The 15,432-nt window shown below is 41.0% G+C and overlaps 2 protein-coding genes across 3 annotated transcripts in view; both read right to left on the reverse strand.

Moving 5' to 3' along the window:
- Positions 1-15,432, reverse strand: part of LOC148653551 (T-cell receptor beta-2 chain C region) — a 219,471-nt gene that overhangs the window by 177,245 nt on the left and 26,794 nt on the right. The gene's annotated exons all lie outside the window — the stretch shown is intronic.
- Positions 1,381-5,309, reverse strand: LOC148653554 (uncharacterized). The gene is made up of 5 exons (XM_088647337.1): positions 4,913-5,309; positions 4,468-4,789; positions 3,961-3,974; positions 2,570-3,679; positions 1,381-2,268 (listed from the first exon to the last, which is right to left on the reverse strand). The coding sequence occupies exons 1-4, from the start codon at positions 4,959-4,961 to the stop codon at positions 3,234-3,236; spliced, it is 831 nt and encodes a 276-aa protein (XP_088503463.1). The 5' UTR covers positions 4,962-5,309; the 3' UTR covers positions 1,381-2,268; positions 2,570-3,233.

A 15,432-nucleotide genomic window follows, 5' to 3' on the forward strand; every position in this document is an offset into this window, starting at 1 on the left:
CATCAATGCTCATCTAAACAAGACATTTGGCGAAGTGTTTAACATCTGTTTAAACTGTTCAAGAGGGCTTAGGCAGGTGTTCTTCTGTACAGAGTTGTGACATTGTGGCTCAGTGGGGTTTTTGTAGAGAGCAGAGTTCTTCTGTGTCACTGTGTTAACTGGCTGCACAGAAATACACAGCACTGTCTTCTGCTTTTATTGAGGAAATTGCTAGTGTGGCGTTTTTGCTCCCATCTCCCTTTAATAAGAATCTGTTATCCTTGTTGTCTTCATATGATGGATCTGTGTATCTTATGTAGCCAATGAGTTGAAGAGAACCCGATTGCTTGTACCACAGTATGGTATAATAGTTTGAGATACTGTGGATGCAGCTGAGTTCAGCAGTTTCCTCAGGGCTCAGAAGCAGTGCAGGAGGAGTCTGCTGGACTTTACTACAGAATGTGGGATCTGCAAAAGACAGAGAAAAATTCATTTTTAAAAACAACACACCAAATATATGAAGAATCAAAGGAAGAAAATCCATCAATTCAGAACATGCTGTGATTAGTGTCTATTGAAGATTCTTACCTGTGAGCCAGTGCAGTAACACTGTGACCCCAATGAAAACTCCGAGCATCTTGACTCCTCTGTGCTGGAGAGAGAAGAGCAGCACAACAGCCCTGACCTGGACTGAGGGCTCTGAGTGGGAGGGGGATAGGAAGTGACATCATAGGAGGCAAACAAAAGTCAATGTCTACAGAACACTGCAACTTTTTATTCTTACCATATTGTCTTATTTTGCATTTTGTACCCCTTTGTTATGGTATTTTCTTTTGGACTTTTTAAAAACTTTAATTCCTTTTTACAGATACAGAATACTGTACTGTAAATACTAGGCATCTAATCTAGTCCTTTGTTTGGTCCTTTAGTATCTGGTGCTATAGCTGTGTAAGCCTCAAGACTACCTCATTGGGCTTGCAGGATTGCGGTGTGAGTTTGTTGTATACACCTCAAAAAGCATGAATATGTCTTTGAGATGTCAGATAACCGTGTAAGACTATGAGTTATCAATTTATCAGTTTATTTTTTATAAGACTATGAGTTATCGTACATAAACATAAAACATAGGGAAAATTAATATAGCAAAAAAAGAAGTTACATGACATAAGAGAGATGTTGATTGACATGTGCTTATTTTGCAAGGCTTAAATATTTTTTTTTCTATAAATACCCATCTGGTTTTGAACCGTTTGGAGAGTCGGGTTTGTGGCAATGATTCCTCAGAGACAGGGGACCAGCTGACCTGTTTCTGAGAAGCCACAGACTCCTCATCTGTGAGGAGGAATATTGTGTCTCTCACTGTTGTCACTTCCAAACCTGCAGATGCCCCATTAAAGTTACTACTTCACCAAAGACCATGAAACTTTTGGACGATTCACTTCTGGACCATATACTATCATTCCAGCTGAGATCTGAGTGAGTGTCTTTAATAGAAGCTATGTACAGTACGTATTCTGACTTGATTTTGTGTATTACTTTCTGAACACAAAAACTTTATGAGAGAAAATGTTAAGGTGCCTAAATAAACTAAGTTACAACTTACTCCCATTGCTGAGTCACAGAGCTGTGGCCCTGGGTTCAATTGCTGCAGTGCTATCTGTGTGGAGTTTGTGTGTTCCCCCATGTTCACATGAGTTTCCTCTGAGAGCTTCGGTTTCCTCCCAGAATCCAAAGACATGCTGGTAGTTTACTGGCTTCTAGGAAAAATGGCTCTGAAGTGAGTGTATATGTCCTGTTGTGGACTGAAGTCCTGTTCAAGGTGTATCCTGCCGTGTGCCTGTGGCTTGGTGGGTTAGGCACCAGATCCCCGTGCCCCCCAGTAGTGGATAAAGGGGTTAGAAAATGAAGGGGTTGTTAGATTTTGCTGCTGGGAGGAGTCTCCTGTGCTGGTTTTTGACTCAGAGCTGAGCCCTCTTGCGTCACTGTGTCTACTAGCTGCACACAGATACACTGCACTGTCTTCGGGCTTCACACTCTTCACTGTCAGAGACAGTTTCTTGCTCCCACTGTGCTTTGCCTCATACCCTGACTGGAAACCCTCTTCATATGTTGGTTTGTTGCCCTCTATAGATACAGACATGAGCACTAGATGCCCATCTCTTTGCCACCTATACCAGTACATATATGTATGCTCAGTGTCATTCTGGTAACAGTGTAGCTCTGCAGCTGTGCTGGGGGCCCTCAGCAAATGTTCTGGCCACTGGGAAATCAGAGCACCATCACAGCCACCTGAGAAAAAAATACAAGGAAATATTGAAAGTGAGTATTTTAATGACAGACTATTTTCATTTTTGGTCAGTGGAAAAGATTGGATAATTTCTGTCTTCAATGAATCAACTGTGTCAACATAAATAATGCGAGTAAAAAGAAAATTAAAAATTCTACACTGCAGATTCACAAATCTGTATCTTAGAAAAATATACCTCAATTACTTTTAGAAACCATCCTTAGCAGAAAACAATGTACATTCACTGACAATATTAAATACTAAAATTAAACAACAAATATTAAAATAATTTTGATTTCTTACTCTGGAGACTCCATGTCACCACAACTATCCATAGAATGGCTGGCATTGTGACAAGGATACAGATGTAGTGAGTTCTGAAAAATGACACGGTTTTCTCTTTTACCCTGAAGTATGGAAGGAAGTGACTTCACAAAGGAGGCAGGATATATCTACAAAATAGAAAGCTTTTCCTCAGATTCAGATACAGAGTCAGATACAGAATACCAGCTCTTGATGTTAGAGAGATCATCCATGATCTATTATGATCAATGGACCACAATCTGATTGCTTGGGGAGGGGAGGGCTTGGGACTCCCAGAGGTTTTGGAGAAGCTGTTTTCCTCTCCTCCATGCCCACAAGGGCAACTGTTGTTTTACAATATTGTGGCTGCTGCATAAGTCTGTAAATCACTCTGTGGACACAAATAAAGACTAGCAAAAGACTGATATCACAATTGATTTGAAAAAAATTCAGAACTAGAGTTGCTGCCTGCTATAATCCATCTGTCCAAAACACAGACCACACAGAAGGTTTAGTTTTACGTTAGAAATACTACCAGGAGGAATCAAGTCTTATTGAATTTTCCCTCAAGGTTCGACACATTGGTAGTGGGAGTGTCTCCTTTTCTCTTCTTCTTCCCTACAGATGGCTCCTTCAGACCACCACACAATTCAGTGGTAACTTGTTAACAGTCTTGAGCTTTACTGAGCCCTTGTACATTAACAAAGCAGTCAACTAATCTGAGGGGAAGAAGAAGATATTTGTATACACACTGATGAGATTTGGCACAGCAGGGTTTTTGAGCAGGGATGTGGAGATCTGAATCACTGTGCTGACTGACTGCACAGAAATACACAGCGCTCTCTGCAGCTGTTAATGAGGTAATTTCTAAAGACCCATTGTTTCTCGCATCTCCAGAAAGAGTGAATTTTCCTTTAAACTCTACTTCTGGATTTGATTGGTCATTGCGTAGAAATCCCAGGAGTTTTAGAGCTCCATCTCCTGGTTGCTGGTACCAGTACATGTAGTAGTAGCTCTCTTGGCTGTTAAGGCATTGGACTTTGGCTCTTTCTTCAGGCTTGCTCAACAGGTCACGAGGGGACTGATGTACAGTGACACTGGCTGAAGAACCTGTGCACATTCAAAATCACGGATACAGGAAAAAAAAAGCGATTGAAAGAATTATTATTTAAATAAATATCCACAATGAATTCATTATTCATTATTTTTGTCATAACTGGAAAATGTCTTTCAAACAATCCTGTCTCTGCAGATCTGCTTTTCATCCTTTGGAGTGAGATTCAGAGGTTCATACCTGTGAGCCAGTGCAGTATCACAATGACTCCGGTGACAACTCTGAGCATCTTGACTCCTCAGTGCTGGAGAGAGAAGAGCAGCACAGCAACCCTGACCTGGACTGAGGGCTCTGAGTGGGAGGGGGGACAGGAAGTGACATCACACCAGGTGAGAGTGACATACAGTAATGAGAAAAACATATATGGTTCAGTTTGATTTCATTGTTAAATTTCAGATGGTACACAGCTGTGGAATTTTTCTAATGCCCATTATTATTAAGTGTTTCTCTGTCAAGGTGTGTGAAACCTTTATTGTCTGTCACTACAGTATTGGTTGTTGGGTCTCTCTTACAAAAAATGCAATTACAGCAACACTGCCTCATAGATCTTTAGTCCTGGGTTCAGGGTTCATACAGTATTTCATGCATGCTCAAGTGAAATTTATTTCAATTACAATGTATTTAAATTTATATATTATATAAATTCATATATATTCATATATATTGTGCACATTAAATACTACTTTTGCATTAAAACGCATGTGCTCATGGGGGCTCACGCAGGTCCAGCTTTCTTTCCCCACTTGAGTGAATGTGTCAAAATGGTTCTTGTAGAGGGATGAGCTGATCTGCAACACTGTGTTGACTGACTGCACAGAAATACACAGCACTGTCTGCAGCTGTGATAGAAGAGATTTGTAAAGAGCCGTTATTTTCTGCATTTCCTTTGAAACCAAATTTTCCTTTCAGGTGTTCCTCAGGGTTTGGTTCTCTTATATACAGATTGCCAAGATACTTCAGAAATCTGTCTCCTGCTAATTGCTGGTACCAGTACATGCGATTGTAGTTGCTGATGCTGTGTCTGCAGTGAATCTCAGCGTTGTCATTGGGCTTGTTAATAATCAGAGCAGGAGGAGACTGGAGAACACTGCTACTGTCTGAGGGACCTGTGAACAGAGAGTAAAAAACATTCAGAGTTCTTTATATAATGGGGAAAAGACCATCCAAATAGGTTAATTCACAATGAAGTCACATTCTCTCCCTCTCAGTGAGATTCAAAGGTTTCTCACCTGTGAGCCAGTGCAGTACCACTGTGACCCGAATGAAAACTGTGAGCATCTTGACTCCTCAGTGCTGGAGAGAGAAGAGCAGCACAGCAGCCCTGACCTGGACCGAGGGCTCTGAGTGGGAGGGGAGACAGGAAGTGACATCACAACAGGTGAGCATGGCATAAAATAATGGGAAACACTATTACTGTACTTGATTCCTTATTTCTTTGCCATTTATTTTGAATTTCATAGGATACACAACTTTATATCTTCTGGAATATTGACAGTTATGTCGCTTATTAAGTATTTCTCTGTCAAGGTGCGTGGAACTTTATTGGAATATATCTCTGTGCTTCATTCCATCTTGTTGAACAAGATTTTTGAATGCCATTTTTTTATAAAGTTCATTTCCTATAACATTTTCTGGATATTCACTTTGCAAAAATATTTTATGCATGCTAAATTGATTTTTTTTTTCAATTAAATGTGTTTAAATTCATATATATTGCGCACATTAAATATTACTTTTGCTGGCAATATGGTAAATCTAGCACAGTAAATGATCACTCTAATTTTTCATCTGGCATGTATGTTTCAGAAATGCCACCATTAAAATGCATGTGCTCATGGGGGCTCATGCAGGTCCAGCTTTCTTTCCCCACTTGAGTGAATGTGAGTCAAAACAGTTCTTGTAGAGGGATGAGCTGACCTGCAGCACTGTGTTTACTGACTGCACAGAAATACACAGCACTGTCTGCAGCTGTGATAGAAGAGATTTGTAAAGAGCCGTTATTTTCTGCATTTCCTTTGAAACCAAATTTTCCTTTCAGGTGTTCCTCAGGGTATGGTTCTCTTATATATAGATTGCCAAGATACTTCAAAAATCTGTCCCCTGCTAATTGCTGGTACCAGTACATGCGATCATAGCTGCTGATGCTGTGTCTGCAGTGAATCTCAGCGTTGTCATTGGGCTTGTTAATAATCAGAGCAGGAGGAGACTGGAGAACACTGCTACTGTCTGAGGGACCTGTGGACAGAGAGTAAAAAACATTCAGAGTTCTTTATATAATGGGGAAATGACCATCCAAATAGGTTAATTCACAATGAAGTCACATTCTCTCCCTCTCAGTGAGATTCAAAGGTTTCTCACCTGTGAGCCAGTGCAGTACCACTGTGACCCAAATGAAAACTGTGAGCATCTTGACTCCTCAGTGCTGGAGAGAGAAGAGCAGCACAGCAGCCCTGACCTGGACTGAGGGCTCTGAGTGGGAGGGGAGACAGGAAATTACAATGTATCAGATAAGACAGGCAACAAATCATTCAAGTGTGGAGATTACAAACATTTCTTACTTCTGTTTCTGCCTTTCTTATTTCACTGTGAAGTGTTACATCATGCTGCCACCTGTTGACCTTGTTCTGCATGTTCCTAACATGAATAAAGCAAGCACAATATTGGAATTTAGTATGTTATCCATGGAAAACATGCTCGATACAGGACAACCATTTTAAACATACACAAAACTTTGATACATTTTTTTAACATAAACTTCAACTTGTTTTTAAAGGAAGATTTTCTGACTCATAATCTATTACCTTTTTTAATATCAGAATTCATGAAATGAAGCTGTATTCCTCAGTGGACTGAATAATCCTTAATAGCTCTTCCTCTAAAATCATGTTTTATTTTATTTTCTAACACATTTACAGTATTTTGCTCCGCCACAACAATTCAGGACCAATAAAATTTGGTGCACTCCAGTAACCATTATCAGCTAATATGATGCAGTTGGAAGTTGGTTATAGTAAAACTGCCATTTGTGACAAGCTGCTTAATCATGAGATACAGTACAGTAGAATGTCTATAATGTGTAAATGTGTGCCTTGAGTTTTCACAATGATTACAGAAAGTCTTTGAGCATGTCTGTCAGAGGAACCAATTAGTATTATCTCATGTTTTCAAACATATGTCTATGAGTGTCAGGCTTTCTAAGAAATTATTTCTCTGTCCCTCTCAAACCCTGAACAGTTTGTCTGGTGAACATAATGAAAATGCTGAGCATGCTGATACCCCAGTGCTGAAGAGAGAACAGCAGTTCATGCTTGGAGTTACATGGAGACTGAAGCAGGGGCAAAGTAGTGCCATTTGTTGTTTGCACTGCTGAAGTTGTGGCTCAGAAGAGTATTTGTAAAGGAAAGGGAGGATCTGCAGCACTGTGTACACTAGCTGCACAAAAATACACGGCGCTGTCTGCAGTGGTTAACTCAGAGATATGCAAGGATCCACTCTTTTTTGCATGTCCAGATAAACGGAATCTCTTGTCAGTGCTGTCCTCAAGAGATGGGCTTTCATGGTAAAGGTATCCAATTAGCTTCAGTTGCCCTCCCCCTCCTGCCTGCTGATACCACAGCATGGTGTTGTAGCTGTCAGTTCTGTGGCTGCAGTTCAAATCTGCAGATTGACCTGGGTTCTTAAACAGTGCAGGAGGAGACTGCCAAACACTAGTACTGCTGTCTGAGAGACCTGTGGAAGGAGAGAAAAATGATTGTTGCAAAAGCTGCAAAAGTCAAGAAAGGACAATTTATCATTACAGTATGACTACCTGTGAGCCAGTGCAGTAAGACAATGATCCCAGTGAAAACTCTGAGCATCTTGACTCCACAGTGCTGGAGAGAGAAGAGCAGCACAGCAGCCCTGACCTGGACTGAGGGCTCAGATTGGGAGGGGAGACAGGATGTGACATCATAGTGCTTCAATCAATGAACCAATGATGCTCTCCCAGACCCAAAGCACACATGGTTGTTTTTCATCTCCATATATTCTTGATATTCCTGGTGTCTCCTCCTGGGCTGGTTCGGTTTGTGACACAGTCTTGGAGACTAGCACCATGAATATGCTGCAGTTAATGTAACCCCAGAGCACCAGTGGCCTCTCTGTTGAAGTGTGATAATGTGTCAGACAGATGAAGTGTCCTGAGGCAGGTGAGAGCTGATATGTTCATTTTTACATGTGGTGAAGCTGCAACCTTGAGGGTAATTTGTAAGGCAGTGAAAGGATCTGTATCACTGTGTTGGCTGATGGAACAGAAGTATAAAGCGCTGTCGGCAGTTGCTACTTTGGAGATGTTTAAATATCCCTCTTTCGTTGCATCTCCGGATAAGAACAAACGGCCTTGAAACTCTTTCTCAGGGTTTACATTTCTTATAATAAGATGACCGATGAGTTTCAGAGCTCCTTCTGCTGCTTGCTGGTACCAGAACATGTAGTTATAGGTATTTTGGCCATGAGCACAGACAAGTTTAGCATTTTCTCCAGGTTTCTTTAACAGTTTGTGAGGAGATTGCTGAACACTGATGCAGTCCACATGCTCTGTGAATACAAACAATGACAAAACACAAAGGTTAGATAATACTTAATTTGCTTCTTTAATCAGCCTCTCTTCTAACCTTAAACAGAGCCAGTTTACCTGTGAGCCAGTGGAGTAACACTGTGACCCGAATGACAACTCTGAGCATCTTGACTCCTCAGTGCTGGGGGGAGAAGAGCAGCACAGCAGCCCTGACCTGGACTGAGGGCTCTGAGTGGGAGGGGGGACAGGAAATGACATCACAGTGGAGTAACGTAACGGTAAAAACTGCAAAGTAGGCCAGTAAAGGGACACAAATGTGTCTGGGCCTATACTCTCTGCAGAGATCTAGAGCCCATCTGCCAAAAGACTTAAATGACTGAAATCAAACTGGAATATAGTGAAATGATGCCAATGCAGGAGCTATTTTGCAATGTAGCAAAATAGCTCATTATATATTTTACAATATAATGAGCAAATCATGAGCCACAGTGGAACACATGGGTACAATACAGCTTCCTTAACATTGTGATGTTCTGTATATTACATCAGGATACAGTATAAACACATACAGCCCCCTGCTGTTACCTTTCTAGTCAGTTTCCTAAGCTGGGAGAGAGGAAATGTGATGTGCTCTGCTGTACACTGATGAGGCTCTGGCGCAGCGTGGTTTTTGTAAAGGGGTTAGGAGTTTATACTACACTGTGTTTACTGATGGCACAGAAGTAAACAGCGCTGTCTGTAGCTGTTATGTCAAAGATCTGTAAGAAACCCTCTTTTGTTGCATCTCCACTTATTTTGAAACGGCTTTCAAATTCTCTTTCAGGACTTGCAGTTGTTGTGTAAAGATACCCAATCAGCTTCAGGGCTCCATCCCCCACTTGTTGGTACCAATACATGTAAAGATAGCTATTTTGGCCATTGCACTTGAGTGTATCAGATTCTCCAGGATGCTTTGCCAGGAACAGAGGGGATTGTGCAACACTTACACTGGCTGAGGAACCTGTGTACAAAATAAGAAAGACACTTTAAAAAAGACACAAAATTGAAATGCACATTTTATCATTCCTTAAGTATTTTGCCTTGTCTCTGCAGGTTGTCCAACATTTCAGGATTTTTTAAATTCTTTCTTACCTCAAAGCAATTCAGAAATTCTTACCTGTGACCCAGTGCAATAACACAGTTACACCAATGAAAACTCTGAGCATCTTGACTCCTCAGAGCTGGAGAGAGAAGAGCAGCACAGCAGCCCTGACCTGGACTGAGGGCTCTGAGTGGGGGGAGGACAGGAAATGACATCATAGTGGAGTAACGTAACGGTAAAGACAAAACACAAAGGACTATGTGTGCCGATATTGGAACACCAGTCTTTTATTCTGATTAAACACCTGGGATTTGAGTCAGGAAATAACAAACACTGTACTGGCAAATTAGTCAGGAAATCATGAGCCAGTCCTATATTCCTGGAGGTTTTTGGAAGAACCTTTAAATTAAAGTACAATTTATACAAAAAAAAAATATGATGTGACTTATCCACTTAATTAGCTCAAATAAATAATTAGGTCTGAGATGGGGTGAAAACAAAAAATATAGCACTTGAAAATTGCAGTTAACTAATCCTGTTGTTTTCCATATACATGTATGCCACCAATTGGGCTCCTTTGGCCATTTTTAAATGATTTTGGAATACAAAAGGATAATATTTACTTAGTATCTGAATGCTGTTGATCTGTCTTAGAGATGTGCAGTAAACTGTTCTGGAACAGATGAACAGGTGATGTGCTCAGGCATCATTGAGGTTTTTGGTCAGAAGGGTTTTTGTAGTGGAAAGACATGATCTGATGCACTGTGTTTACTGACGGCACAGAAATATACAGCACTGTCTGCAGTTGTTACTGCAGAGGACTGGAACAAACCCTTCTTCTTAGCATCTCCAGTAATATTGAACTTTTCAGCAAATCCACTCTCAATGGTTATTTGCTTGTAATAAAGATATCCAATAAGTGTAACGGGCTTTCCTGTGTTCTCTCGTTGATACCAGTACATTGTGTCATAGCTGCTATCATCATGACTGCAACTGAGCTCAATTGATGCTCCAGGTCTTCTGAGAAGTGCAAGAGGAGCCTGGAGAACTGTGATGCTGTTGGAGAGGCCTGTGTAGAGAGACAAAAGAGACATGTTTATGTAGAGAGAAAGGAAAGAAAATACACGCTAAAGTCAAATGATTTTTTATAGCAATTAACAGAAAAGGTGCATATTTTGTCTATATATTATTTTTGCCTTAAAGACAGTTAAAACAGCAAGCATTGTTATTCAAATGGCTTTACCAGTGAGCCAGTGAAGTAAGACAGTGACCCCAATGAAAACCCTGAGCATCTTGACTCCCCAGTGCTGGAGAGAGAAGAGCAGCACAGCAGCCCTGATCTGGACTGAGGGCTCTGAGTGGGAGGGGGGCCAGATGTGACATCATATGTATTTAATAAAAGAACCAATGAGTGCTCTCCTAGACCAGAGGTAGAGTTTACAATTGAGTTTGGTTTTCATCTTAATTTATTCTTGATTAATCCTTGTGTCCCCTTGTGCTTTTCAGTAATGCATGGAAAATATACAGACCTAACCATCAATGTGATTTTGTTTTAGTTTATTTTATTGATAGTGGGGATCCTATTGGTTTTTTTCAGGCCTCTGCTTTTACTACTGCAACATTATAGTTCTGGTTTGTGATACAGTCTTGGAGACAAGCACCGTGAATATACTGCAGTTAATCTAACCTCAGAGCACCTGTGGTCTCCATTTTAGGTGTGATAATGTGTCAGACAGTTGAAGTGTCCTGAGGCAGGTGGGAGCCGATGTGCTCATTTTTACATGTGGCAAGGCTGCAACCCTGAGGGTATTTTGTAGGGCGGTGAAAGGATCTGTATCACTGTGTTGGCTGATGGCACAGAAGTATACAGCGCTGTCGGCAACTGTTACTGTGGAGATGTTTAAATATCCCTCTTTTGTTGCATCTCCGGATAAGAACAAACGGCCTTGAAACTCTTTCTCAGGGTTTACATTTCTTATAAAAAGATGACCGATGAGTTTCAGAGCTCCTTCTGCTGCTTGCTGGTACCAGTACATGTAGTTATAGGTATTTTGGCCATGAGCACAGACGAGTTCAGCACTTTCTCCAGGTTTCTTTAACAGTTTGTGAGGAGATTGCTGAACACTGATGCAATCCACATGATCTGTGAATACACACAATGACAAAACACAAAGGTTAGATAATACTTAATTTGGTTCTTTGATCAGCCTCTCTTCTACCTTTAAACAGAGCAAGTTTACTGTACCTGTGAGCCAGTGCAGTACCACTGTGACCCGAATGAAAACTGTGAGCATCTTGACTCCTCAGTGCTGGAGAGAGAAGAGCAGCACAGCAGCCTTGACCTGGACTGAGGGCTCTCTCTGAGTGGGAGGGGGACAGGAAATTACATTAACAAGAACAAGAAAACAAGGCTGTGCATTTAAAACCTTAACAGGTTTAACTGTCTTTGTTAGAGTTACTTCATAATACAAAAGCTATCTAAGACGAGTGAGGTCACACACATACTGTAAGGGGTACTGACTCCCACAGTCACAAGGTCACAGAGCACCTGGGTCAGTGTCCCTGCTGGACTTCAGGAAGTGTAACACTGGAACCCTTCACGGCTCAACTTTGTCCTTTCCCAGCAAAGGAAGCGTCACATTCTGCTGTTTACATTTTTTTCTCAGAGCTGAGCCTTCCATCTCCTCACCACACATTGATACACTATGATGTCTTCAGGATTCACACTTTGAACTCAAAGGGGAAACAAAGCTTCTTGTTCTCTCCATTTTGGCCTACTTAGAAATCAGTTTTATTGTTTAGACTCCTGCCTTTCAAAATAGAAACAAATATTGATTCCTAATTTTGTAGCTGCAGCAGCCAGCATAGTTGGAATCAAACTGAAAACCGTTGGAGTGGGGGGAAACATAAATACCTGTGAGATATAAGGTAAGTTTAGTACCAAAATCCAAGTTTTATCCATGATTTAATGAGGTGCACCCTGACACCGACTACCTTTGCAACTGCTGAACAGCAATACATTTTTCGGATGTACTTCAATATGGTTGGAGAGTTGGAAAGTTTTCAACTTCCTTAAAAAAGGAACCTAAATCCTTGAGAAAAACTAATGTTCATGCTTAAAGTACATTTCATTTCCATTATCTTAGTTTACACATTGCTGTACATAAATATGTCTATTGTATGTACAATATATATAAAATGCATTCACTGAAAAGATCAGTAGTTACATTTTGGTCTTCTAGTGTGTCTCAATACAATACAAGTTCTACAGCAGACTGGAATCTTATAGTTTCATGTTCAGGCAGTTAAAGGTACTTTGGGTTGAGGTCTAATGTATTTTGTGGTACACTCTGGTGAGGCTGTGTCTCTGAAGTGTTTTTGTAGAGGAAAATGGGGGTGTAGAGCATTGTGTTTACTCGTTGCACAGAAATACACAGTGCTGTCTGCAGGTGTTACTTCAGAGATATTCAGGAATCTGCTCTTCTTTGCATCTCCCGTCACATTAAATCTCTTGCCAATATTGTCTTCGAGAACTGGGTTTGCATAGACAAGATATCCAATTAGCTTCAGAGAACTTTTGCTTTCTGCTTGCTGGTACCACAGTAGGGTATTATAGCCACTGAAGTTCTGGCTACAGCTAAATTCAGCAGATTGGCCAGGAGTCTTAAAGAGCACAGAAGGAAACTGCTGAATGCTGCTGCTGTTTAGGGGCCCTGTGGATAGAGAGCACAAATATGATTTTAGTTACAACATAAACTTAGGGAAAATTAGGGAATAAAGCAAAGAGAGCCGGTAGCACCCTGCCCCACTATTCCTGCTCTCAGTGAAATTGAGAGGATCCTACCTGTGAGCCAGTGCAACCACAAGGTGACCCCAATGAACACTCTGACCATCTTGAAGCTTGAAGCCTCAGTGCTGGAGAGAGAAAAGCACCACAGCAGCTGTGTCCTGGACTGAGGTCTTTGTGAGTAGAGGGCTGGGAAAGAAAATGACATCATTCGTTTGTGTGGAAAAAAAAAAACTTGGTGTGTCACAATGATTTCCACATTGTTGACTTTGGAAACTGCGCCCCCTTCTGGATTTGTGTATTCTAAGAAGAGCTGTATGCAGCCTGGTTTTTATGTGGAACCTTCTTGTTATCAGAAGCTGAATGCAAAGTTTAAAGAACAGTTTGAGGTGCTCTAAGGAAGGTGCGAGGGTGTGTGTTCTGCTCTAACTGCTGATGAGGCTGTGGCTTATGAAGCTTTTTGTACAGGAGTGAGGGGAATCACTAGTGCTGTGTGAGCCGATAGCACAGAAGTACACAGCGCTGTCTGTGGCTGTTAATTTGGAGATTTGCAAGGAGCCTGCTTTGGTTGCATCTCCAGTTAAAATGAAACGCTCTTGATATTGTGGTTCAGGCTGTCTACGGGTTCTGAACAGGTAACCAATGTGTTTCAGTGCCCTGTCTCCTGTCTGCTGGTACCAGTAAATGTAGTCTTTGCTTTTGTCACTCTGAGTGCAGTTGAGCTCTGCTTCTTCTCCAAGGTTCTTGTACAGTTCTCGTGGTGACTGCTGGGTACTGGCACAGTCCAGACTGTCTGTGGAAGGAGATGGCATTTAAAACCCATAAAAAGCGAAGCAATCCTGACAGAAATTTAAAAATATATATACTTGTGTTTGTATTTAGTTACAGTTTACTTGCTTAACTCATTTTAAGTTCATGAATCCTACCTGTGAGCCAGTGTAGTAACACAGTGACCCCAATGAAAACTCTGAGCATCTTGACTCCTCAGTGCTGGAGAGAGAAGAGCAGCACAGCAGCCCTGACCTGGACTAAGGGCTCTGAGTGGGAGGGGAGACAGAAACATCACACTGTTTTATCGAGCTGATAAATAATATTCTGCAATGGTAAAAAGACTATAAATGGATATTTTATGGTTTTCTACTACAAAACAAATTGCCATTCTGTGTTTTTTCTTTTCGCTATGAATCAAAGACATTGAGATCTGTCCTGTCAATGTTTTTTTACTTTTAATTTAGTGTATTAATAGAGGCCATTCTCTGTATTAAATTACAAAGGAGTGTTTAAGCTAGTATTTTAGCAGTATTGTTGCACCAGCTGCTGGCATTAATATTGCACATCTGATATGAACATGTTCATTCAGGTTTCTCCCTTCAATGGATTTCTAAAGTATTTAACTAATTAATGGCAAGTGGGAAAGTTGTTATTATCATTAAATAGTCTCACATACCCTTTAAATTTGTCATTAGCAATAAAAGGTTGTTGTGCTTTTCAATTAACTGCTGGGTACCTGCTGGGTTTGTGCGCATGTATGTACATCTAAGCTCACAGCAGATGAGTTGGGTTCTGAGACTCTCCGAGTTGGGTGGAAAGATATGTTTTGCTCTGCACAGTTGTGAGAACGACTTGGAAGTGGTTTTTGTAAAGGGGCAAGGGGCTCAGCATCACTGTGTAAACTGACAGCACAGAAATATGCGGCACTGTCTGCCGCTGTTATGTTAGTGATTTTATGTTATAGATGCAACAAATCGGGAGATTTGTTGCATCTCCCGATAAACTGAAACGATCTTCAAATTCCTTTTCTTGGTTTTTGGTTGTTGTCAAAAGATATCCAATCAGTATCAGAGCTCCATCTCTTTTCTGCTGGTACCAGTACATGTAATGGTTTTGACTGTTGATGCAGCTGAGCTGAGCTTCATCCCCAATTTTCTTGTAGAGCCTAGGAGGGATCTGTTGAACAGTAACACAGTCCAAGCGATCTGTGAAGGTAAGAAATGACAAGAAAAACTAAAACAAGTAAATTAAAACTACAAAAAAGTGAAGAATGTTGAATTTCTTCAGAATTATTTTTCTCTAGCTACAATTCTGAGATTTATACCTGTGAGCCAGTGTAATAAGACAGTGAACCCAATGAAAACTCTGAGCATCTTGACTCTTCAGTGCTGGAGAGAGAAGAGCAGCACAGCAGCCCTGACCTGGACTGAGGGCTCTGAGTGGGAGGGGAGACAGGAAGTGACATCACCCTACTGGAGAAAGGAAGTGGAGTTACACAGTGGTCATAAAAAATGAATGCACAAGACACCATTTTATAGTGTTCTTCCTCATTACT

Source organism: Lepisosteus platostomus, chromosome 10, assembly GCF_059453375.1.
Source record: "Lepisosteus platostomus isolate fLepPlt1 chromosome 10, fLepPlt1.hap1, whole genome shotgun sequence".
In the NCBI taxonomy this organism is placed as follows: domain Eukaryota; kingdom Metazoa; phylum Chordata; class Actinopteri; order Semionotiformes; family Lepisosteidae; genus Lepisosteus; species Lepisosteus platostomus.

Bases quoted from the DNA above. Each gene is read 5' to 3' on its own strand.
- LOC148653554 (XM_088647337.1), bottom strand. From the start codon at position 4,961: ATGCTCACAGTTTTCATTCGGGTCACAGTGGTACTGCACTGGCTCACA. The intron at 4,790-4,912 runs GTGAGAAACCTT...CTCTGTTCACAG, and splicing joins GGTACTGCACTGGCTCACAG to GTCCCTCAGACAGTAGCAGT.